Source organism: Triplophysa rosa, linkage group LG13, assembly GCF_024868665.1.
Source record: "Triplophysa rosa linkage group LG13, Trosa_1v2, whole genome shotgun sequence".
NCBI classification, from domain to species: Eukaryota; Metazoa; Chordata; class Actinopteri; order Cypriniformes; family Nemacheilidae; genus Triplophysa; species Triplophysa rosa.
The window spans coordinates 23591265-23617727 of NC_079902.1; the positions used below are offsets into that span (position 1 = coordinate 23591265).

Sequence of the window (26463 nt, forward strand, 5' to 3'; positions counted from 1 at the left end):
GCGATTTAAAAAGCAGCTGCGTGTATGTGAGCCGTCAGTAGTATACGTGCTGTAGTACGCGCTTTGCGTGCATGACTCAGCAGTAAACTCAAGATTATAAAAGGCGGAGCGAGACACAGTTACTCTGCTGTACTAAAACCAGGACCAACACACTTCTCTACTCTCCAATCTAGCCTACACGAGTAAGTATATCTCTCTATGTACTCAATGCATACTTATTAAAATGCACTAGACTACAGTTTGACGGTTTTTCTGAAGTTATCGCGTTGCACTGCCACAGCGATAGAAACAAACTCTCCAGACTTTATAGCGCTGCTGTGTGCCTATGTAATACTGAACAAGCCGTTACATGATCTTCTGCCCTTTACCTAAAGTTACCAGAGGATAATACCCAACTTCTATTGTTTTCGCTGTTAGTGTGAGTTAATGCACGCATGGGTTGTGTAAAGCAGACACGCTCGTGCATTGAGAGAAGGAAATATAGCTAGAGATTCTCATGGGCAGGTCGAGCTTTTGTTTATGCAATCTAGTAAACTGTGGTGGTGTAGCTACACAATCGTAACCAGCATGCAAATATGTTTTACAATCACAGTAAAGATGAATCATTAATCGTGTTTTACTCTGTTTCGCAGTGGCTCCCTACACAATCACATACTTCGCTGTGAAAGGTTTGTAAAAAGTAGCTTTCTGGTCACGTGATGAACCCTCAAAGTCCGGAAAGTTTTCTATTATGACGTTAAATATTACACCATGTGTCTGCACACAACATTTGATCACTCCACATTTGATTCGTTTTTTTTTTGTTTGCATGCAACTTTCGCAAAATTTAAAATATAATTTTGTCAAAAATATCTTGGGGTGTAATGTTCAATCTTCATCTATATTGTCAGCAATTGTATTTGCTTATTTGTAATAATTTAACAGCTCATAGATTAATGAATACACTCTGTGTAATGTTTCTTTTTTTGATCCACTGATCATTTTTGGCAGGCCCTCCTGCTCTTTGTTATCCAATCAAAATCTAGTACAAGGCATTTGACCAAGATCAGTGAGGAGGCGCTTCAGCACACACAGTGCATCACAAAATTGGGAAATGACATCTGAGCTCCACAAAAATCCATTCATAAATTCACATAAAGTCATTTCATCATCCCGGCTGTACTTTGCAGGCCTGAGCATCACTGTATGTGTTTCAATGAAGTTTAAAGGATGTTAGTGTGCTGTTGCTATGGTTACAGCCTCCTGACCCCGTGTCATGTGCATCTTGCAGGTCGATGCGGTGCCCTGAAGATCATGCTGGCAGACCAGAGCCAGACATGGAAGGAGAACCTGGTGACCTTTGAGGAGTGGGCAAAGGGCGATTTAAAAAGCAGCTGCGTGAGTTTTCACCTTTTGCTTTTGGAATGATTAATTACCAGTCTCAATGCCTCCATATTTAATTTTTTGGATGATCCCTGAAGTTCTTGGTCTGAAAATAGCTTTGTTATTTTAGGTCTTTGGTCAATTGCCCAAGCTTGAGGATGGCGACTTGGTCCTGTTTCAATCCAATGCCATGCTGAGACATTTGGGTCGCAAACATGGTAATTATTCCCACTTTACTGCGTTTGAATAAAATCAAACAACGTTTACTCCGTACACATGCATCTTTTCTTCGATGATCCGTACTACCCAGTTTTTATGGGACAATGATTCATTTGGGTTTTTACTTTTTAAACGGTATATTCACCAGTATCCCTAGACCTAACACGGTGTCATGTGTTACACGTGTGCTAATGCAATGCTTCTCATTCAGGTGCTTATGGAAAGAACGACTGCGAGGCTGCTCATATTGACATGATGAGTGACGGCGTTGAAGATTTACGCTTGAAATATTTTAAGTTGATCTACCAGGAATATGTGAGTACCTGTTTAGGTTACCAAATAAATCTTACTTAAAATAGCCGTTTACTGTTCTCTGGAAATCTGAAAAATCTGTTGCCAGGATATTTGTAACTTGTTTGATTTCCGTCTGTAGGAGACCGGGAAGGAGGCGTACATCAAAGATCTGCCCAATCATCTCTCAAAATTCGAAGCCTTCATGGCCAAAAACAAATCTGGATTCCTGGTTGGTGATAAGGTGAAATGTCCAGTCGTGTAGACATGACAGAAGTCTCCAGGGTGTGTGTGTATTGTGCATTGTCGCTAACTGAATGTCTCCTGACAGATCTCATTTGCAGACTACAACCTGTTCGACCTTCTGTTGAATCACAAAGTCCTTTGCTCCACCTGCCTGGACTCCTTCCCCACTCTCAAGAAATTTGTGGACATGATGTCCACTCGTCCCAAAATCAAAGCCCTCCTGGAATCTGATGACTTCAAGAAACTTCCAATCAATGGAAATGGCAAACAGTGATTCTTCAACACGCTCGTCTCAAACCATGGTACTCGCTGTTAAAAGGCCTTAACTGGTGCTCAATAATTAGCAAAATCCCACATGTCTTTATATGAAGATACATTTTGTATGTTTAACTGTTTTTGATCGTTTTTACTAGCTGACATATATGTATGAATTGCACTAAATAAAGCATTACAATTTCAGATGAACTGTCAATGCTGTTCTTTATTTTTTATTTAGACTTAAAATAATACATTTGGCCATTTAAAACGGTTTAAAATGTGATTATTTTGTAATATTTTATCATGTAAATACCATTTTAAAACTCCTTGTTTAAGAATATGCTACATTAAATGGGCTACTAAACATATACAGTATACATCATGTTTGTAAATACACTAAAGCGACTGCATTTTTCATCTTAATGGGTGATTTACTATTCCTAACTGCTCATTTAAGTTTAAACTATATTTGCATATCTGTATCATTAAAAATATATATTTGATTATAATCTAATGCCTTTGGTTATATTTCACTTTTACAATTATAAAATATAATGTTTAACAGAGAATCATTGTTAGTGATAGTTCACCCAAAAATAAAAATTCTGAAATTTACTCGCCCTCAGGTTGTTTCAAAACTATATGAAGTTCTTTGTTCTGTGTGGAACACAAAGATATTTAGAAGAATGTTGGTAATTTTCAGTTCTGGGACATCCACTACCATAGTAGAACAAATATTGTATATTTTTTGTTCTGTTGATCACAAAATGAGATATTTTGAAGAATCTGGGAAAACCAACCGTTCCTGGGCACCTTTGACTACCACTAATCTATGGTAGTGAGAACTGAAAATTGCTAACATTCTTTCAAATATCTTTACTTGATGAACAAAGTATTGTATACAGTTTTGAAACGACCTGAGTGCAAGTAACCGATGACATAATTTAATTTTAGGTGAACTGTCCCTTTAAAGAAATTGAGGTGCCAGTTGTATTTGTTACTTCAATGAGTTGTCATTATTTCTTTGTTTTTTTTTATTTCTCTCCTTTTTTACTTTCATTTCCTTGTTTATGTTATCTTTCCTCCTCTATGCACTTGAATGTAAACGTTAACGTTTAGGCCAACAAATGCGTGTTAATAGTTAGAGACTTTTATTTTAAAATCTTCGTTCTGACGTCTCTGACTTCACACGCATTGGTCGGGCGTTGCTCATTTGCTGTTATCCCGGTGCGGATTGTAAAATGTCTTCTGTGGAAGAAAAGTCAAACTCTGTGAGGGAGGATCTGGAGGAGGAAGGAGGTGAAGAGGTGAATGTAGAGGAGGAGATGGAGATGGACTTTGAGGAGCCCGTTAAAAGAGCTTATTTACTCTACAAGTGAGTTTAGCGGTTAGCTTAGCATCCTCACTGTGAATGAGTGTCATGAGTACAAATTCCGTTAAATATACTTTTGTTCATTTTAACTATTTATTATATTGTTTAATGTTAATTGAGGTTATATTTGACTCGTTGCAAACATTTATTAAACTTTAATATGCTGGTTTGTGCAGGTTGTCTGATGCTAGTTCTTTCACTTCTCGTTTTGTCAGTGAACTGAATAAAAATAATTCAATTAAATTGGATTGGATTAAAGAAACCGTTTATTACTTTATAATATATACAATGTGTCCTATCTTATTATTTAATGGGATAACAGCTTGTCAATTCTGATTGAATCACCCGAACTGAATCAAAATGTCAGAATGGTTCATATGAACTGTGTGAAAAGAATGGAGAAGAATTATTAAAAGATTCAGTCTGTCACCCTGTGAGCACCATTGATGTTTTCTAATAAATTTGATCTCATTTATGAAGTTCATTATTCAAATACTGTTTGACATTGACTGAGCACTATAGATGCTTTCTTACCATTTTCACAGAATGAAGTATAATGCAGCTGTAAGAATGGGTCATGAGGATCATGAGAACCGAACAGGATTAAAAGAGTCCAGATAATCCCCGTCTGAAGCTGCCTCTGTAATCCTGAGCAGAACACACAGCCTGTTGGGTGGACCGAATGAACTGAATCAAAATCAAAACCCGCAAACTCTCTTGTAACATGCTTATTTTTTTCTTTAGGGACAGGAAAGAGTTTGCCGATCTAGAACCTGTTCCTCAAGACGATGGACCCAACCCAGTGGTGAAGATTGCTTATTCAGAAAAATGTAAGTGCCCTAATTTTTTTCAGTGATGCTTTTGTATTTGATGAACGTTGATGAACGGTTTGCTTGTGTCGTCTGCAGTCACAGATGTGTTTGACATGTTCCGGGCGCTCCTGAAGAAAGATGAGAGGAGTGAGAGAGCGCTTGCACTGACCGATGAAGCCATAGATCTCAACGCCGCCAATTACACAGTGTGGTAGGATAGATTCTTTCAATAGGATACAAGATGACCTTTAAATGAAAAGAGAGAGAGAGAGAGTTCTGAATGTGTTGTCTAATGTGTGTAGGCACTACAGGAGAGTTTTACTGCAGGCTTTAGGTAAAGACCTGAGAGAGGAGATGAAGTACATCACAGCCATCATAGAAGATCAACCTAAGAACTACCAAGTCTGGTAAATTCATCTTAAACTGTCAATGTGCATTTATTTATTGATCAGACACTTTCATCCCCCAAAAAGTTGCATTCACACAAAAGAATTATGACAGACTTAATGTAAAACAGTCCTTGGATTTCATTCATTCTCTTCCTCGTATCCACGGCCGCAGGCACCACAGGAGAATGGTGGTGGAGTGGTTACGTGACCCGTCAGAGGAGTTGCAGTTTGTAGCAGAAATCCTCAGTCAAGATGCCAAGAACTACCACGCGTGGCAGCACAGACAGTGGGTCATCCAGGTACGGATCCATATGCCCTCACAGATAAACACGCTGCAGTGGGCGGACGGTCTCGGTGAACCGATCTGAGTTTGTGGTTGTGGTCCCTGACAGGAGTTTAAACTGTGGGATGGAGAGTTGGAGTACGTGGAGGAGCTGTTAGAAGACGACGTGAGGAATAACTCTGCCTGGAATCAGAGACACTATGTCATAAGTCACACCAGCGGATACTCTGACCCTGCGGTCCTGGACAGAGAAGTGCAGTAAGCTTTCACATTTACACAAATCATTATGACATTATGATTACGTATTTACAGTAATACCAGTTAAAAGCCATATGCGTGGGAAACCAGTCTGTTTCTCTTTCTGCAGGTACACACTGAAACAAATACAGAAAGCGCCTCACAACGAAAGTGCCTGGAACTATTTAAAAGGGTGAGCGTTAAACTTGCTTAAGCATGAAGTTTCCTTGTGTAGCCAGCAGCTGGCACCATTGTCCAGCGTTAGATGCCGTGTGAGCGTTTGCATCTTTGTTCTGTGTCAGGCACTCATGATATTCGCTTGACTATAAGTAAAAACAAATATTTTGCTGAATTGAATTAATTCTGTAGACAAACGGCCTCTTTAATTGTCAGTATTTTAATGGGTGAGTTGGAGCACACACACGTGAGATCTCCTTCAGTTCTGTTCATAATGCACCTCAAGAGAGAATGACTGTTACTGTTTCAATAAAACTGGTGTGTGTTGTGTTTTTCAGGATTCTGCAGGATCGAGGTTTGTCCTCATACCCCGGACTGCTGGAACGGGTGACAGAGATTCAGGACTCGTGCGCTTCTCCGTATCTCAGCGCCTTTCTGGTTGATCTGTATGAAGACGCTCTAGAGACCAACAACTCCAGCAACAACCAGCAAGAAACTCTAAAGAAGGCCCTGGAGGTGAGATTTAACATTTCACAATGTCTTAGAATAAATAAGAGTGTTTAATGTGAACCTAATCATTAAAACACATTCAAGTCAAATGTTTTGAATACTTTGCCAGTCTTACATAACACGTCTCTGCGGGAAGTAAAATGACTGGTGTAGATCTCTGAACCGTATCATTCGCTTAGTATAACGGGTAAAATGTTATTCAAGAACGTTCTACACTTATGTATATTTTATAGAAATAGTTCGAAATGGTTTTGACGGTTTACACAGACAACATGTGATGAATCTATTTTTGAGACTTGTGAATCTGTGTAGCTCAAAGCCCCTGTCTTTAAATATTCATTGGACACAAAAGATGTTCATTATTTAATGATCTGTGATTCGATATCAATAAACCAAATGGATAGGAAATGTTACAAACGTGCTTGCGTCACAGATGAACAGAATGAGGGCAGGACAGTATAATGTGTCTCTTGAGTATTCCTCTGTGTTTTTCTCTCTCTCTCCGCCTGAGCGAGCGTGTGTGTGCGGATGTTATGTGTGAGTTGAGGTTAATGAGATTCTCTTCCTGTGTTGCCGTGATGATGGAGTAGAAAGTGATTTTGTGCTTTGAAATCGAGGCCATGCGCATGTGTTCAGACTCCGTTGGAATCATGCATATGGAGATTGCGACTGTGTTGTGGAGCTGTCTGCATTGATGTGTTCGGGATTAGGTTTCTCCATGAATTTGGGGTATGTTAATGTTCGGCACATACAGTGTTTATCGCTGTATTCATATAAAGATAGATCAAGGTTAGATATTAAAGATTTTAAGACATTTAAAGATATAAGATGATGTGAAGAACATATCAGTCTGGCTCTTCTGTGTTTGTTTATTTTTTCACCCAACTCAATTCAATTTTATTTATACAGCGCTTTTCACAATTTTCATTGTTGCAAAGCAGCTTTACATACATCATAATTAAAAAAAAAATAATAATAAAAGGAGAACAACAAAGAGAGTGTATGATACATGGTTTTTCTCTATATAATGTACTACCCTGATGAAACTTAACTGAAATAAATGCTATTCAATTCAAGTATATTTAATTTAGGTGTATTATTATTTTAAATATTGTTATCAGGCCTGGGAACCTAAAATGACAATATACCAGAACAATTTGCAATAATACCAAAAGTACAGAAAGTGAGTCTCCCAGTGAGTAAGCCAGTGGCAACGGTGGAAAGGAACCAAAACTCTAGTCTATACTATACAGGGCTGTACGTTAACTTTTTTTGCACATAGTACCGTTGCTACAAAGGTTTAAAGTTTTGTAGTACAGGCCAAACAGTTAGCACAAGTATACGTCTGTTATCAGAAAACAAAGTGATGTTAAAAAAGTGCTTAAGAGAGATCAAGTGCAGGACCTGATTGATGCGAGAGCTCAAAAAGATAAAAAGAGTTATTTCGAGCTTTCATAAAAAAACTCTTTGGATTCAAGATGGCGAATTTCGCTGAAAAGCGACAAGGTTGCAGGTATGTGTATGAACACAAAACCGCCATTGTTCGGTTACGGTTGTAAAATGCCTCTCATGAATTCTTCACGTGACTCCAGTGTGCTTCTCAAGGGCTCATGACAAGACTCTTCACACTTCTGAACAGCTTCTAGAAAGGGATTCTGCATGTCTCGTGAATGTCTCGGCACATCGAGCAGTAAAACAGCGATCGTTGACCTTTCAGAGATTGTGAAGTGCAGAATATTGATGAGTTTAACCAGCAGAGTGTCTTTCAGAAGGTCTGAACGGCTCTCACCGCTGTAGCACATTACTCTCTCTCTTTACATGAGAAAATATCTGAGCTGCGTTGAGACGTCATCCGTGTGTACACCGTGTGAAGCGTGCACACATGATGTCTCCGGGCTTACCAGGTTTGCTTTAAATCCTCCTCAGAACCGCGGTCAAGTGCTCGGCACACAAACATGTCGATCCCTTGCAATTGTGGCGCGGATGACGGTTTGAGTCTTTTGTCTCTCACTCATTCACTCTTTATTATTTGCTTTTAGCTCTGTAAGTTGTTGGCAGAGGAGAAGGACACCATAAGAAGGGAATACTGGAATTACATTGCCCGCTCTCTCCAGAACAGCTATGGCTCAGAAGACTCCGCCCCCTGCTCATCTGACCCGCCCCCTTCATCATCCCATCAGTCTGTCGACGAGATCAGTGACCCATGAGCTGGACCACACACTTGAAATACTAAGAACTGAGAGGACTCTTCATACGTGTGTGTTTGTGAGATCAGGCTTGCAGTGGGCCTTGCAGTGCTTGTACGTCAAAGAAACGTCTAAAACTCCAGTTCGCCATCTAAAAACACTTCAGAGTCAATCATACATTTAAAGAGAGAATTCATCTAAAAAATGACAATTCTTTCATCATTTATTCACCCTCATGTCATTCAAACATGAAGACTTTCTTCTGCAGAACTTAGGTAACCAAACGTTGGTGTTCCAGTGAGTCCTATACAGGTTTTGAATGACACGAGGGTGAATAAAAGATCACAGTTTAGGTGAACTATCGCTTGCAGTAAAGGAGAATGGAAGGAAATTGTCCAGTAAATCACAACAGTCATCTTTCGTTTGAGCTATCATGCTTTGGCTTTCTACAGTCAAAGGTTTTGTGTCGTTTATCAGAACATGCTTCAGGTTCTTATTGCCAAAATAATCTGCTGTCTGCAATTTCAAACACTGCTCAACCTGTAACTCTACACACATTTTTGTATCTTCATAAATAATAATCATTCATTCTAAAGCTTTATTTCTTGCCCTACATTTCCTGTTTCCCGGCAGAGATGAAAGGAAGACGTGAAGGTGGTTTTGACGTTTGTTGTTTGAGATCGTTTGATATAACATTTCATTAACATTTAAAAAGACAGAAATGCTTTTAGATCAGAGTAAAACCTCCGGTAATTATAGCTTACAAACATGATAACTAACCCGACATCTGAAGCGTTTAAAAGCGTCTAAGAGCTCACAGATGCTTCGTTATGAGCTGGAGTAGATGTGTTTGGTCGGAGCATGTTGAATATATTTCTGCGAGGAGTCCCAGACGTCATCCGCAGGCTTTTATCGCATGTTCTGTGTTGGTTTTTAAGGACGGTCTGCAGAACTTGAGGGAGTGGATTTAAACATGGTGAGGTGAAGCTGAGCGTAGATTGCAGAAAATAATCAAATAAATCCAAGCCGTACAAAATGTGTAATACATGAATCAATGAAAAAAAATCTTACTCTCCTGCATGGTCTAGATGCAAATTTAGTGAAGATCAGATAAAGTAGTCGGAACCGATGATCAAGTGGGCAGTGTTCCGACATATGGCAGCTTTCCTGTAGCTCAGTGGTTGGAGCATGGCGTTAGCAACACCAAGGTCATGGGTATATTGCACATACTTAGAAACAAAAATGTATAGTATAATGCAATGTAAGTCGCTTTGTCTGCCAAATGCGTAAATGTAAATGTAATGGCGCGGGTGCGTTTCACGGCAACCCGAGTTCGAATCCCGGCTCGTGGTAACTTCTCGAATCCACTCCACTTCTCTCTCCCACTTAACTTCCTGTCTTCTCTTCACTGTACTGTCTAAATAAAGGCAAAAAAGCCAGAAAATAAATCTTAAAACAAATCAGATAAAGTAATTTACACAGGCCCACACAGGGATTTCTGAGTGTCTGTCATTTATTGATTCTGTTCTTGAGTCCCTCGGCTCTTCAATTTTTATTTTGTAAACCAATTAAAGTGTTGAACTCTTAAAAGTCTTAAATCCATTCTGCAGATTTCCCTCAGATTCAATGCAGAAAAAGCGAAAACGCAATGACTTCTGGGCCAGTTTACAAGCTAAGATGTGCAAGCCACAGAATCGCCACCAAGAACGATGAGCTCCTCCTTAATCATTGGGGCAAACGATTCATTTCTTTGTACAACCAATACTCCTCTACCTGCATTTCGTTAACAATCTCTGTTATTTTTGAAGAGAGCAGCTTATTGCTTCGCTGTAGGCCAGTGTAGGAACAGTATGAAGACTTAACAATATCAATGATATCTCTGCTTTATTAACACAAACCGTTTGCTTTTATGCTTTTTCTTTTGTAACAAACACTTGTGTTTACTGATGCTAACCCTGATTTCAACAGTACAGATCATGACAGCCTTCCTGAAGTACAACAAGGGTGTAATGATGCTGTTTGAGAGACACTCGTGTGATGAAGAGCCCGCGGTGGGGTTTCAAGTGTTTGTAGTGTTGAGCTCTTGCTCTCGAAGAGATTCTTACTGTAATATTACAACATTACACCCCTCTGAGTTGAATCCCTCTGGTCTTACTAAAACTAAAAAGTACCATGGTGTTTTATATGGCCAGGGGTACTGAATGATTATTTTCAAGTTCCTTGGAATTTACAAAATACTCTGTTTTACCATGTCTTACATTTAGAAGTGTTGTTGGTCATTGTATGTTTGCAATATAAGAAGGCTTGTACTTCAATAAATTGCTACTTTGGTTGAATTTGGATGAAATCTCTTGAATTTAATCTTCGGGTTAGAGAACTGCGTAACTCACCGGGTTTGTGTGACGGACATGCCCTTGAAATCGGTTTGTTGGACTTTTCTAAGTGCTCTGGCTTGAAGATGTCACTTGCTGAACGATAAAAAGCTAACAAAACCCTCCACTACCCTTTTATTTACCATTTATCAAGTGTCTCACCATTCACTTCTACTGATTTATTTGACTTGACATCAGTTCAGTCACCAGCGTGATGTGTTAACTTTGGTCCCTCGTGGCCGGATGAAGACATTATCATTTAGACAACTGGTTTGCTAAAGCGAGTTGAGGCACAAATAAGATTTATGTTTTATTTGCTGCAGGTATTGATCAATGTCATAAAAACTGAAGCAGAGCTCATTCTCAATATAAAATGGCATTCAAAGCCTAGTTTACTTATGTAATGTGACAGGTGGAACAAGTTTTTCAATAACAAAAGAAATGGTGTGGGACTGGTTTTATGCATCAGCAGTTGATCGTGCCATAAAAGTGGGCGTTATAACAGAACGATGACTTTATCCAGCAGTAAATTACTGCATTACTAGTCAAATTATTTACAACCGTAGACTGGACAAAGCTTCAATATCTGTTAAGCAGTCTTTAATATAAATTGCATAAACAGCCAAAAAAGAATACACGATTCTTTTAAATCACGAACAATAAGTCAACTAGTGCAAATTTCGATTTTATATTGATCTTAAACGTCTTGGAAAACCACTCACTCTACAAACCTCTACAAATCCTCAAAAAGAAAAGAAAACGGTCAAAAACACAGAGGATGTCAAAGCGTTGGAGCTCAATTGAGATGCACTGTGTCTTGAGACGAGATGATTGTATCTCATTTTCAGCTGCAGACGGATCTTGGACATCGACCGGCCGCGGGATGAAAACAATGCCCTCAAATCGTGAAGAGAGATGTGAAATACAGAGCAGGTCGGAAAGTTAATTTTCATGTGAACTTTGCTTCATTCAGGCAAACTCGAAAGGAATGATCTTTGAAAGCAGGCGGATGATTTTCACTGACTGAAAATTACCCCGCGACAGCTCTGGGGTGGAGGGCTTCTGGGGGATTTGACCCCTGGAACTGTTTGGTCCTTCACAATTGTAGAGTTTTGTCTCTTGACTTTTACCCAACAAACGACTGAAGATCTAGGGATACTTAGATCAGATTCCATATAGTAAGTGGTATAATCTCCTATCCTGATTGCGTGTATGCATTGTTTTTCATTGGCAATGTTTGGAATGGAATACTGTATTTTACCATATACTGCCTTTTTCTATAGTGTTAAACAGTTTGCAAACTGGAAGTGTTTTCATTGTTACAACCAGACTTTGTTGCGTTTAAATTCAGTCAAAAAGCTTGTTTCGTACCACGTGTAAAAAATGGTCTTTTGTCCATCTGATCAAATAAGAAGTTCTGTTGCATTTATCTCACCAGCACTGAAGATGTTGAGCGCATTGAATTGTGGGATACAGTATGTTTTTTATTTTAGTTTCATTAATTTGTTGGATATTTATTAGTTTCTTGATATTTTTAGTTTTATCATCATTTGAATTCCTAGCAATCATTTTATTATTTGTTTATTTATATTTTGCTGTCGCAGATTAATTGTTTTTTATTCACCTTATGGCAGCATTTTACATTTTTGTGTAGTTTACATTTATTTAAAATAGTATTTAGCTATGTAGGTTTATTTTAGGCCTATATTGTTTCAGTTTTACGGTTGTTTTTTATAGTATTTCCTGTACAGTAGGCTATTCCAGTGCTTTGGTAAAGTATGTTAGCCTACTGCATATTTAATATACCTCCGGTTCGTGAATAGAATCCATACTGCACAGTGCCTTCTGTCAAAAACAGTATGTACTCTGTCATTCCAGACATACCCCTGGGCTTTCGAATCTATAAGTGGTGCTGAATTGAGCAGATTACACTTTCCCGACCACTTCAATTCAGCCAGGGCTCCTCTGTGGAGGAACTGCAGAGGGTATGGGATGGCGGAAAGTTGTAAAAACAAACATAAAAACCTCGCATTAGAAGAATTGTAATTGTCAAAAGAGTTGATAACATAATTTCATACCTTTAATTAATATTAGGTGAACTGTCCCTTTAAATTTTGAGCACAGACCAGACAAGAGCTGCGTCTCAATTCGAAGGCTGCGTCCCCCAGAGGTCCCTGTCGGTACACGATCCGGGATGCCTGCATGATCCGTCCGCGCATGCGCATAATGACGTGGTAGAAAAGCGCATGCGCAAATGATAATTCTGTTTTGCGATGATTTACGACACTGCACGATCTGTTCCACGCTTGCGCACCTTTGTACCGCGACTACTGTCCACCTCTGGTCTCATGTCACTTCTGTGTGCACACTATGCGTTCTTTCAAGTCATTTCCATTGTCATTTTGAAATACTCTGTAACGTTTCACCAGACTTGTTCGTAGTTCTTTCTTCATGTAAGTGCAGATAGTCTAGGCAGAAATGCATATGATGTTCCGATTATTGTCTTCTGTAAACACCATTGAAGGGATTATTTTCCTCATTTAGAGTATAAGATAGATATATTATCCTAAATAGACCCATACTAATACAAAATTACTCGATTTAAAGTTAACTAATAGCAGCTTTTAATAAAAAAACGACACAAACCGTCTTTGACAATACTACTGACCTCAGATCGAAACACAGCAAATTAAGTAGGCCTAATGCCATACAGCAATGAATCGCGAAGGGGAGTATGGAGGAAACTGAAGGTTTGCAGTGACAGACTCTCAAGACTCAGACTTTATTCCACATGTAACCAAAATCGTGTATGTTCATGTAACAACTCCTTTATTATTTTGGATTGGCAACCACGTAAACACATCGTAATGCATAGCGTAAGCTACATTTTAAAACATCAAAATAGACCCGCCATGAACTGTTAAATGAAAAACACAATGTAGCCTACAAAAATATGCCGTCAGTCGTGCCGCCTGGCCGTCAAGTGTTTCATCGCATGCGTGATACCAATAGTGTAGGGAAACCGTGATGTGGTTTACTACGTAATTACGCGCATGCGCAGAATGGATCATGCAGGCAGCCCGGATCGTGTACCGACACCGACAGTCCCATTTGTCTACCGAATACGTCATCGAGGTTGTCAAATTTCAGTTAAAATAAAAAACTTTATAAAATGAACACTTGTTTCTCTTAAGACGTAATTGTTGTTTTCATTTTTACCTAGTTTAAATGTAACGGTTGCCTTTCTGAAATAAAACCTGAAATAATGACGTATGTGCCCAACAAACGCTGCCTTCGAATTGGGACGCAGATGGTTTTATCTTATAAAGGCTAAACAGACTTTCAAAGCCATACAGTTTAATATGTACACATTTATTGATAAATCTTATCCCTAATAACACGCAGAAAACGCTTCCGTTACTATCTCTTGTCACATCACACTGATGATTGCGAATTACATTACACGAATCACAGAAGTGACATATTTTCCATTTAAAACAGCGTTTTGTAGTTTGCATCAGTGGATACTATCGCTCAACATTTCTAGTGCGCCAGTGCTGATTGTGCGGGTGCTGGATGTGAGTTTCCACATTCTCACTAACTGCTGCCTGTCTGTCAGAAAGCTGGTGATCCACTGACAGATAGAGCCAGGAACAGATAGCTGGCGGGTTAACTTTGTCTGGAGCAGTGATGGGATGATGGTGTTGAAAGCGGAGCTGAAGTCCACAAACAGGATCCTCACATAGGTCCCTGGTCTATCCAGATGTTAACTGCATCCTCAACAGACCTGTTTGCTCTGTAGGCAAACTGCAGGGGGTCCAGTAAGGGTTCTGTGATGTCCTTCAGATAAGCCAGTACCAGTCTCTCGAATGACTTCATGACCACAGATGTGAGAGCGACTGGTCTGCAGTCATTCAGTCCTGTGATATAGACAGTATAACTCCCGCCTTCTTACATTTGATTGGCCAATGGCCACCTTATTTTGACATTGAGGTCCAGTGCTAGACTGCTGAAGGAAAAAGTTTGCAGCACCAAAATACAGGCGTTTATTTCACAAATTTAATTACACACCAAAGAAAAAAAAAGGCGGGTGCGACCCTGCGTGAAAAATGGATGCGTGGCGCGAGAAAACAGAAACAATGAGAAAACAGAGAAAACAATTTTTAAAGACTGACGAAAGAGAGAGAAGAAGCAAATGGACCGCTGCAATTTGCTAAACAAATGGAATATTCAAAAGATCCCGCTTGCTTGCTTGCCATTTCAAGTCCGACCCAGCCAGGTACGTTTTTTTGTTGAACCATACCATTATAATGTTATCTGCCTACTTTCTAACGTTACACTTTTAAATGTTGCGTAAATGTAAAGTTTTCCCAGCGTTTTGTAACCTTCGATAAATATAAACAGTGTTGGGAGAGATCCTCTGTTTCTTTTAACATTCTAAGCAGGTGTACTTCATACAAACTTTAGAAGGAAGAAATAAGTTTCCCGCTTTAGCCTTGGTTTTAGGATTCCTAAACAACTTTTCATTGTGTAAATTTATGTTAGGCTCCATTAACAGATAGTAAATCGGTTCCCAACATAACATACATTGTTTACATAAGGGTCGGAAATTAACAGAGGCTTTGGAAAAAATAACAACAAGGTGAACAAATCTGCTCTCCAAGTTCAAGACAAAAGAGGAAAAATAGTCCATGCATAATAAAAAACTAGCTATGACAGTCGCAATCTAAATAAGATTTAGGTGAAAATAAACTAATTTGGATGACAGCTTCTTTGCTCTGCTACGGCTTTGAGCATTACAGCCAATCAAGTTCAGGGTATGAATATTCTGACCAATCAGAGGCGTTTAAATGATTTACCGGTGAAGAAGAGCTGTGCTGAAGCGCGTCACGCTCAAAAGGTTTATCATTAACCGCGAACAGATACGATGTAAGAAAGAGATTCATTAGTCAGACTCTTTACTGTATTACCTGAAGCCATTGAGTGTTTTAGTGATGTTGGATCTTCTTTGTTTGTTTTCTACATATTTTCCGTTTGAACTGCTTTTTATGTTCCTTAGAGAATCAAAAAGCAATACAATAATTCATAAACGCTTCTCAGCTTGTTTTGTAGCATGTAAAGCGTGTGACAAGTGTTCATGTATGCTAATATCTGAAAGTAATAATCAAGATGACAACATCAAGGGCAATAATCAGCATCAATGATTTTTTTTAATCTTGCAGTCCGAATGAGTTTATGTTTTATCAGATATATGCTGCTCTGATCCACATCAGTTTAAAGACACCTCTGGTGCTGCTTTGTTCTGTTTAAATAAACAAGTTATCGTCTACAGTACATACATTTAGAAGTAAATTATCACTTGTACCTCTTATCAGCAATCCTAGGATTTTTTTTAAATAATTTTATGCCAGGTCAGGGTTAAACACACATTTTCTGTCATGGTCTGTGGATCCCCTGAAGTAGCCTTGGCCACCCTCTGGCCACCCCATATATAAAACTCTAGCTCCGCCACTGCTGGTGTTCCACATGAAGCATGTCCATTTAAAGTGTCCAACAGTTTGCACCTAAATATTGTATGAGGATTCCAACAAAGAAGGCCATTGTTAACCAAGAACTGTAAGATTAAAGTCTGAGTCATGGGGTCCTATCTTGCACCCGGCGCAAGGTGCAGCGCAAATGTTTTTGCTAGTTTCAGCCCGACGCAGTTCTCATTTTCCGTCCTGCGCCGCATTTAAATGTTTAAATAGCAAATGCATTTGCGCCAATTTGTGCGCCCATGGGCGTGCTGGTCTAAAAAATAGGTGTGTTCAGGCCCATTGTTGGCGCGTTGCTATTTTGAGGAAATGAAAATAGACTGCGCCATAGACCAACTCAAACCTGGTCTAAAGTCAATGGCAATATGTTTTTGGTGATTTAAAGAGCGCGTTAGTAAATGTGCCTATAGGTGGTTGGGTGCACAATGCGCGTACATTCTGCTTATTACACGCAGAGGGACGCACAGCAGCACACAAACATGCCCAAATATGAAAAATAAATGGATTACACTTTAAAAGATTATTATTGTGTACATAAAGATTAAAAATGGGCTTGTCCTGTAGATGGTATGCGGCCAATTTTTGCTCTTGCACATTCCGCCATGTAAAGAGAACGCAACTCTTAAAGGGAATGGGAGACTCTGATTGGTTCACTGCACGTTACGCCCAAAACACACCCATGACTCAGAGAATAGGGGCAACCCGTTTAGACCATGCGCCTGGCGCGCTGACCGTTTTTCCCGTCCTTAAACTAGCAAAAGTGGATTCGGACACGCCCTAAGTGCACTCGAACCCTGCACTTAGTTAAAATAGAGCCCATGTTGTTTGTTACCTGAACCTTGAGTGGTATAGCTGGTTTCTCTTTTTCTCTAAAAAAGGGGACTGTATATTTAAATGTTTGGGTGTGTCCTATTACTCAGAAGAATCGGAATCAGAAAGAGCTTTATTGCAAAGTATGTTTGCACATACAAGGAATTTGTTTTGGTGACAGGAGCATCCAGAACACAGTAAAAGCAACAACAGTACACAGAGACCATAACACAATAGAATACAGTACACAATGATTTAAATAAGGGCCTATGGGTATAAAAATGAAGAAATACAATACAATAAACATAAGATAAAGATATACAGTAGAGAGTAAAGCTATGTATGTATGTAAATATGTACAAATAAAAAATAAGAAAAGACTATTGTAGTACAAGGTATGTGCTATATACAGCAGAATGAAATATAATTTACAGGAAAAGTTGTATAAAAATAGATAGTGTATTATCTGGAGGATATAATATATATTGCACTTAATTATTATTGCACAGAGTTATTAATTGCACGGTGGGTAAATAGAAAGTATTCAATAATACATAAAGATAACAGACATACTGTGGGTTAACATTTTACTGTCGGTCTTTCTCGTGTCGAGCATCAAAGTAATACAATCTTAGATTTAAAAAAGTGTTGTCAGAAGTGGGATTCGAACCCACGCCTCCAGGGGAGACTACGACCTGAACGTAGCGCCTTAGACCGCTCGGCCATCCTGACTGTGGAAACTGATTCAGACACACAAACACCACGCTGAGGAAAATAGAAATTGTAAACATTCTGTTGAATTATTTTCTTGTTTTTCTACTGCCGTATGTATTGTTTCTATTTATATTGTATGCGACGTGAACGCATGCTGACCATAGAAACCAGAAACGGACAATCTACCGAGTATGATATAATAAAAGTCCTCTTTGAAGCGCCCTTATAGTCAAAAATTTAATTGTTTCATTTGTGAAACAATTTTCATTTGTGAAACAATCGCGCCGTTTGGTTCTTGTCCTCCACGTCGTGCATTAAAATAATTTAACTTCAATGTATAAGTAGAAAGTATAAAACTCGGATTTTAAATAATTTTACTGGTGGATGAGAAAATCTCATCCAGCTTTAAAGAGTTCCCGCCAGGAACATGATCCTAAATGCGGCAGAAACTCATCAAGAGAGGTCTGGGGGGAAACGCCGAGTGTAAATAACAGCCATCCATTATTTAATTAAGAGCCGCTACTAACGTTACCTATAAAAAAGAAAGATAAAACGTTACCTATCGGCACCCCGCCATATTATGTGTGCGTGTGAGACACCTGCGAGGTTTTATCTTGCCCTGTGTACCATAAGTACTGCGAAATGTTTGTGTTGACACGTTTATTTTCGTCCTTCTTACTTAAATTTTACGTAACTTAACGGAGATGATGGTTGCTAAGCGACGCTGAGGTAAGTTGTTTCACGAGGTGTTCGTTATAATGCCGTATGGCGCGTGTGAATGAGATCATCCTCTCGAGCAACAACTGCCTTTCTGTGTCGGTGGGCAGGTAAACCTTCATCTGTTGTCGGGCTCAGGACTGGAATTACTAATAGAGAATAAAGTTTTGCTTAAAGGTCCAGTGTGTAATTTTTTGGAGGATCTATTGACACAAATGCAATGTAATAAACATAAATGTCTTCAGAGGTGTATAAAGAGCTTACACGATGAAGCGTTATGTTTTTGTTACCTTAGAATGAGCTATTTCTATCTACATACACCGCGGGTCCCCTTGCATGAAATTCGCCATGTTCTGTCCATGTTCGAACGGGAGGGGGAGGCGTGGGGTGAGCGGTTGGTTGCAATTCGCAACCTTGCCGCTAGATTTCACTGACTGGACCTTTAAGATAGACTTATTCAGTTCAGATAATGTTATATTTCACAGACGAATTAATGGAGGGAACGATGTCGCAAAAGTGCTGAGGTAACTGTCAAGTGTCTGTCTGTTGGTCTGTCAAGATGAATGTGTGAATTTTTGCAACGGTTCTTTGCTGAAGGTGAATTTAACTTATCAAGAGTATTTATTTAATTATTTATTTTGTGTAGAGTCCTTGTGTTAGGCAAGGTTCTTTGGAGATTAGAAAAGTTCATTGTTGCGAAAAAAAGATGCAATGTAAGCTAATATTTTGCCAAACATCTTTTGTGTTTTATAAAGAAGTCATGCGGGTTCGCCACGACATAAGAGTGAGTAAATGATAGTTGATTTTTATTTTTTGCTAACTCTCTTTAACACATAGCGACTGTACAATGGATGAAAATGCTGAAGTCTTTCATTTAGAATCGAATATCTCTGATTCATGTGCAACTCTTTAAGATTGTTTTTAATATAAATAAGTCGATATCTGTCTTCTCTTCCTCCAGGGTGAGTTCTGTCACATGCCACTGTAATATCATTTTTCCAAGCAGTTAATCAATATAAAATACATTCTGCCTTTAATGTGGTTTGACATTTTGCTGTCAGATGCAATGAGTTTGTGTGTCATAGAGAGATGAGGCCGTTTTCGCTGCGTTTAACAAAGTTAAAGCGTGAACAACAGCTACAGGAGAAAATACTGCACATATTTACTATTTACATATTTATGTTTAGTTTATCAAAAGCATCAGTCTTTTTGTTGCAGGGACCCCTTGTTGCAGGTGTTTGTGTGTCGTTCCCGATGAGGTTTGCTGTTTGTCGCCTCATTTAGATTTTCAATGGTGAGAAAACTGCTGTTGTAAAGTTAGTTGGCACGATGTCTCCAGTTTACGGTTTAATTCTCCCAGGATTCCTCAAAGCAGCTGGTGCCTCCACGTGCCGATGAGCGCCTGTTCCGGAAAAACATCAGAAGTTTCTCTCTCTCTCTCTCTCTCTCTCTCTCTCTCTCTCTCTCTCTCTCTCTCTCTCTTTCTGAACCTGTAGACCTTTAAAAATCAAGACTGTAGAGCTTCTTTCTCAAGTAACTTTTGTAGCTTTCCTCCTTTTGTTTGGTCATCTTCCTTTACACCTCCTAGTCCATTAACCCAAATGATATCAAACAAACACTAAGATCCTGGCAATCGGATTGTTGTTGTCGCATTGTAGTAGTTTATCTTATTTAAATCACTTACATGGCTGCCTTGTTTTATGTTACATTTAGTTTGACCTTGAGTTTCGACTGCCCATCCAACAGCATTCAACATGACTCCAAGAGTTGATGTTCAGTTTTGACATAATAATAAAAAACCTTTTCAAACATTACTTGGTTTGTTTGAAACTCTTTTGTTTGAACTGACACTCAACAAGATCATTTTCTCTCAAAGCTTATGTGGCACACAAAGCGTCTGGAGCAGGGGCGGCCTGGCCATCTGGAGTACCGGAACTTTTCCCGATGGTCCGCTAACGTATGGGGCCGGAACGGACGCTTGGGCCAGACAGACGGACGTATTATAAACGCGAATGCACGCAATGCGAAGGCATTAGCGAGTCGGACACGTATGCATGTAACGCAATGACACGTTACAACACCCCATCCCCCCCATCGACAGAAATGGTGGAGGGACGATGTGGGCCGAATAATCCAGGGCCGATTTTGCTTCCCAATGAGCCCCTGGTCTGGAGACACAAGAAGTGATGGCCTGACCGATACCGATTGGCTGATGGCACCTCAAAAACATCACAAGAAATAATGTAAGTCCATTTTTGCTGTTCCAGATGCACCGTCACTTTGAATGAAAAATTCTGTTTTCCTATCAGTTTCATGAAAAGCTTTCTTTAAAACATTTAGTTCTTACCTTAGAAACATCAACACACAGTTGCATTTGGGTGAATTTTCATGATGATTTGCAGACTTCTCATTTAGTCTCTGCGTGAGGTGCGACATAAGACGCCAGCGAGACGCCTTCAATTCGGTGATTACCAGCTTCACGGTGGAAATTGTTAGATTGTGTGGTTCAGATTTGCGCTTTCGGGGGTAATTTGCGTCGTTTTGATGTCGTATGTATTGGTTTGATAAACTGGTTTCTCCAGGGAGTTGAGAAACAGTCCTCTTCTCTGCAGGGGGCTCGCGGGAAGCAGCCAGTCCTGAAATTACCAAACCTAATTTTACTTCTCGACTTCACATCACCTCTTATGAACTTTTAGCTCGAACTGTTGTTACCGCATTTTTCTTTAACACGTAATTGTGAAGAGAGCATTTAATTTAGGAAGGAATGGCAAACTTTTGCTACAGAGCACTCGGATGTCTTTGATATGTGACAGCAGCCGTAACAAATGAATTCTGTTTTACAGAACGAGAAAGCCAATTAGATGTGAAATCCAAACTGCCCTGTACATGCTTTTGTCGAGACAAAACAGACGCTGATAATAGCTTGTCTGCTCCACATAACGTCTGTGCAGGCAACAGTGAATTCATGCCGATGCAGTGCAGTGGGCTCATTTGCAAGACAAAGAGTCATTTGTGGGTCTCTGCCGCGTGTGCAGATGAAAAATCCACCGTCATCAAACACCTTTCTGCGTCACTCACAAGACGCTCCCAAAAATAGGAGCTGTGTGTGACTGTGCATGCAAAGACACGTCTGAGCGCCTGTAAAAGATCAATCATGTGCACATCAAACATCTATGTGTGACGCAGAGATTCACTGGAGATCCACTCAAACATCTTACAAGCTTCTTCTCGGGTCTTTGTGACTGTAACCTCGCACTTTGCAAACAGGTGCTTGAGAGATTTCTAGATCCACATGAAAATGCTGTTGTGTCTCTGGAATGCAGATAACATTAAGAATTATTATTATTGCATTATGGTAATGCTAAGCAGTGCTTTGGACAATGTAGGCCTGTATTTAAATATTTATACTTCAATGTATTTTTGATCGGATGTGTTTTAAAACGCTGCTCTGGAGAACATTAACCACAAAGTTTTCTTTTCTTCTCTACTTAAGGTTTGCTCATCTTGTATAGGGTTTTGGGGGCAATAGTTTCCCATATTTTGTAGGAACTTGAAAGTTTTTGCCTTTATTTATATATATATATATATATATATATATATATATATATATATGTGCATTTTACTACATGTGTTCTTGAAACCTGAGCTTTATTTTTGCATTTTATTTTTATTTTTGAATCTTGTTTTTTGCAGTTTGTGTGTATTTTGTGTACATAGATGTTTGTTGTATTCAGTCTTGAGAAAGCATTCAGGTTTTTCATTATGCAGATATGACATTAAAGGACTTTCTTGATGTACTGTATTTTGTATGTACTGTATATTGCTGAATTGAAAAACAACCAAGCATTTCTTTGTTTTTGATCAGTTTCCATATTGATTTAATAACAATCTCTCAAATGTTCATTATTTGTTCTTGAAGGAAAACGTATTTTACAGGTAAATTAGACCTTTGCGCCCCAGAGCTACTGTAATGAATGTCATCATTTCCTTTCTGGAGAAGCCTACCTGGATATTGTTCTTATATTCACGTGGACTGTGATTTCAGTGTGCTCATGCATGGGTGTTAATAATACACACATTTCAGTAGTTGGCAAGTGAAGCCAGTAGGGGGTCGGATCTCAGTCCCCTGATCTCCAGCGTACACTCTCGACCAAGTTCAGATCTGCGCGGATCTCCAGGGAAAGAGGGGGGACACTTCCCTCTCCAGCGTCACACACAAGCGATGCGCGGGTGGATGGAGCGACAGGGTCATGAAGGTAACCACAACCTCCGGGTTGCTTTCGGGGGGCTGTTATCGCAGAAGGAGCCTATCCATAATTAATAATCCGCGGAGAAGCGAGTCGGAGCGCAACCACCGGCAAGTCATGTCACCATCCGAGAGCAGCGCATCCAGAAGAGCTGACGAGGAGGACAAAGGAGGATGAAGGAGTCAGGAGGAGAGGAGGTAGAGGAGGATTATAATGAAGTTGAGTGGCAAAGGACTGTGCACCATCGTCTCCAGCTGCGTGCTTTTCGTCTGCGCCGTGAGCGCCGTGGTCGTGGGATTCAGATGCGTCGCTTTGGGCTCCAGGGTGCGAGCGCACTTCCATCTGAGCACCGTGGCCGGCGCGTTTTACTCGGGGATCCTGGTGGCTCTCGGGCAGGTCCTGATGGGGACGGCGCTGGTGTTTTGCCAAGGCAAGCCCAGGTGCGGGAATTTCTTCCTCTTTGGGATCTTAGTGTTTCTTCTGGGGGTCCTCACCGCGTTCTCGGGCGCGGTGGTGGACGGCGACACGGTGTCGCTGGTGGAGAGAAAGTACGCGCACTATTGCGAGGAATCGGTGGATGTAAACTCGGCGTGCGACCGGCTGAAGGTCTACCAGAGGGGTCTGGTGGCTTCTACCGTACTAAACACTCTGGAGTGTCTCCTCGGGCTCATGAACTTGGTGATTATTAAACGCTACCAAGCGGAGCGCGTTCACCGGAGACGTCGCATGCAGAGGCGGAGCGCGCGGACCGTTATCCTCAACGACGAGCGCAACTTCGCTGTCAGGGAGTTTCAGCCGGTGTCCTACATTAACCTGGGAGTGTTTCACGCATTGGACGAGACGGACGGGGAGGTCCACAGCAGGGGCCATCCCTCCATTGAGCTCCCGGGGTATTCGCCCTCGAATCCGGAGCTTAACCACTCGTACCCGTTTTCGTACCCACTTCACGAGTTGCCACCTGCCTACGAGGACATATTCCCCGGAGAGGAACGTAACACGTGAGCTTGGCTCGTGAAGTTTTGCAGAGACAATCATGCGTTCTGCGCACTGAACCGAGATCTGGATGACAGGTTTATATATTACAGTGACCAGCCGTTACCCAATGCACTTTTGATTCATTGGAGGTTACAGCACTTGCTGACAATGAACTGATGTCTCTGTACTACAACCTTTGAAAGGTAAACCTATAAAGCGTGAAAAGATGATTTAAGAATACATGCAGGAGCCTCCTGACTTATTGTGTGTTACCAATTCATCCCAAGTCAAAAGAAATCATAAGTTTATGTACAGGATTCTTATTGGAGATTTGATCACAAATGATCCTCATAGAAGGGTTTTAACAGAATTTTGGGGAAAATAAATGTAAAAAATCCATGAGGATTTTAAAGAAAATCTTAAGATTTACAAATTCAAGTCTTGAACAAGAAATCCCCTACACACATTCCTGATGATTATTATTATTTTGACTCAGAATGCCCATGTAGTTTCTTGGTGTTGCTATGGTTTTCTTTGCCCATCTTGCTTATGTTTAGCCTTCGAATAAAATGTGTATTTACTCTCCTTTGATGTTGCTGTTGTTTGTGCGTGCGGTGCGGTGCTCCTCAGCATCAGCATCATGTCTGCCTGCAGCAGGTGTTGCCATGGTTCCTTGACCCGTTCTCTACCTGCGTGCAATTACAAACCGCTCTTTGAAATGCAGATTCGGTTGCTTTTCTAAGTCTGATCTGGTTCACAAAGCAAAGCAGGCTGTTTAATGTAATGAACAAATTCATTTACGTTTTCAATTTGGTGTCTTCAGGAAGATCTCTTTGAGTCCAGATGAATAGAGTGTGATGCCACAGGGAGATTTTTTCAAAGAACTTCTCCTTTTATGTGAGGTATTACACAAGGTATTATGAACATGATGAGAATATGCCGGATGTTTAACGGCCAAACACTCAATTCTCTGATTTACATGATTTAAAAGTGATGCTTTAGGACAGACTGAGAAGAAGAATATATGTTGGGTGTAAACACCGGAGACCACAAAAATACTGTTCCTTACATCTTTTTATCATTCACACTTTCATGGAATATAATATTTTTAGCACGCATTATTTTCGTTCACTTTATATGTGAAACACTTTTTGCTGTTATGGCAACAAATGCTTCCATTTTTTGGAAACGAGAACATCTAAACTTTTGTAGAAGGGAATTTGATTTGTGACCCAGAAAGAAAATCTCAAATGGGTCTCATTTTACATTATGTCCTTCCCCGTTTCTTTCAAGGTTTTCTGTGGTTTCAGATTTTGGCACTGTGTATCATGGGGATGTTTTGTTTTCTACAATATTGATTCTCTTAGACACTTTAATACTCATTGTGAGTCACATTATATCTGATCAAACTTTTTAAAATTACTATATATAATGCTGGGTTGTGTTAAGTAAAATATGGACGTTTTCTTGATTGGCTTGTCCATATTTTACCCAAACCATGAGTTGAAACGACTCAGTATTTTATGTGTTCTGAAGGCCTAATATGAGACTTAATCTCACGCTCATTATTTGTTTACAGTTTTTCTTCTTTTCTGAAAAGTTGTCAAAGTAAAACTCAGCGCTGTTGATGGCATTATAATCCGAACCGTTGAGGTCAGTCAGAAATGTTGGTTATGACTGATATGATTCCATGTTTCATGTTCTGGAATAATGGCAGATCATGAGCTCTTGATTCTTTAGCTCAGGTTTACATACCCGAATTTGTTACTGTATATATTTTTATTTCATTAGCAACATATAACATTGAAATGATGTCTCCCTGTAAATTCTCTTTCAGATTATTTGAAGTGTAGATGGTTTGTCATGCGTTGTTGGTGCGGTCCATCCTCAGATTTCGGTGCATCTGTTACGTTAAAGTTTTCAGCTGACCGAGCAGAACTTCCATCGTAGATCTCTGAAGTGATTGTTGGAAACTTCTTTTGCTGTCTGGTTGGCTCAGACATGCAGGTCTTGTTGTGAGCAATTTTTCATCCCACATGAAAAAATACTACTCAAAAATATTACTTTAGTATTTACCGTAGTATACTGTAATATTTTATAATACATCTGGTAGTGCCGTATTCAGTAGGATTTACCATAGTGAATGGATGAATTGTACTTAATGTATGTGACCCTGGACAACAAAACCAGTCTTATGGGTCAATTTTTCAAAATTGAGATTTTTACATCACCTGAAAGCTGAATAATTAAGCTTGTTGATGTATGGGTTGTTATGATAGGACAATATCAGGTGGAGATACGACAGTTTAAAACTCTGGAATCTGAGGGTGCAAAAAAATCAAAATATTGAGAAAATCACCTACGAAGAGGCACTGTAGCAGGCCATCCACTCACAAAAATAAACTTTTGATATATTTAGGGTAGGAAATTTGCTAAATATCTTCATGGAACATGATCTTTACTTAAAATCCTAATGATTTTTGGCATAAAAGAAAAATAGATAATTTTGACCCATACAGTGTATTTTTGGTTTTTACTAAACATGTTTCTGTGCTACTTAAGACTGGTTTTGTGATCCAGGGTCACGTATGTACTTTACTACACCATACTTGAGTATTTACTATGAGAAAACACGATAGTGTCATGTCCTGTCCATGTCCTCTGTTCGCCACCTGAGGGCGCCATAGTGCTCTGTGTTTCTGCTTGTGTTTTGTAGGACTCCATTTCCCATTATGCCTTGTGTCTCGTTATT

The 26463-nt window shown here is 39.7% G+C and overlaps 3 protein-coding genes and 1 non-coding gene across 4 annotated transcripts; 3 read left to right on the forward strand and 1 right to left on the reverse strand.

Moving 5' to 3' along the window:
* The first annotated feature begins 63 nt into the window (after positions 1-63).
* LOC130563768 (glutathione S-transferase P-like) lies at positions 64-2577 on the forward strand. The gene is made up of 7 exons (XM_057349536.1): positions 64-182; positions 633-668; positions 1271-1377; positions 1493-1580; positions 1793-1896; positions 2015-2116; positions 2204-2577. Coding segments are annotated over exons 1-7 (627 nt in total). The 5' UTR covers positions 64-181; the 3' UTR covers positions 2393-2577.
* A 968-nt stretch (positions 2578-3545) lies between these two features.
* Positions 3546-10678, forward strand: fnta (farnesyltransferase, CAAX box, alpha). Its single transcript, XM_057350076.1, has 9 exons — positions 3546-3751; positions 4493-4578; positions 4657-4771; positions 4863-4967; positions 5122-5248; positions 5342-5490; positions 5600-5662; positions 5985-6162; positions 8196-10678. The coding sequence occupies exons 1-9, from the start codon at positions 3618-3620 to the stop codon at positions 8361-8363; spliced, it is 1125 nt and encodes a 374-aa protein (XP_057206059.1). The 5' UTR covers positions 3546-3617; the 3' UTR covers positions 8364-10678.
* A 7029-nt stretch (positions 10679-17707) lies between these two features.
* On the reverse strand, positions 17708-17790 carry trnal-cag (transfer RNA leucine (anticodon CAG)). Its single transcript has one exon. It is a non-coding gene; the product is annotated as a tRNA-Leu (tRNA).
* A 4474-nt stretch (positions 17791-22264) lies between these two features.
* On the forward strand, positions 22265-24290 carry LOC130564007 (transmembrane protein 271-like). Its single transcript, XM_057349866.1, has one exon. It carries the CDS (start codon positions 22950-22952, stop codon positions 23736-23738), a length of 789 nt encoding a protein of 262 aa, XP_057205849.1. The 5' UTR covers positions 22265-22949; the 3' UTR covers positions 23739-24290.
* Positions 24291-26463: the final 2173 nt, after the last annotated feature.

Coding starts and splice junctions, on each gene's coding strand:
- LOC130563768 (XM_057349536.1), top strand. Junction 669..1,270: donor CACATACTTCGCTGTGAAAG/GTTTGTAAAAAG, acceptor TGCATCTTGCAG/GTCGATGCGGTGCCCTGAAG. Junction 2,117..2,203: donor GATTCCTGGTTGGTGATAAG/GTGAAATGTCCA, acceptor GTCTCCTGACAG/ATCTCATTTGCAGACTACAA.
- fnta (XM_057350076.1), top strand. CDS start 3,618: ATGTCTTCTGTGGAAGAAAAGTCAAACTCTGTGAGGGAGGATCTGGAG. Junction 3,752..4,492: donor AGAGCTTATTTACTCTACAA/GTGAGTTTAGCG, acceptor TTTTTTCTTTAG/GGACAGGAAAGAGTTTGCCG. Junction 5,491..5,599: donor GTCCTGGACAGAGAAGTGCA/GTAAGCTTTCAC, acceptor CTCTTTCTGCAG/GTACACACTGAAACAAATAC.
- LOC130564007 (XM_057349866.1), top strand. CDS start 22,950: ATGAAGTTGAGTGGCAAAGGACTGTGCACCATCGTCTCCAGCTGCGTG.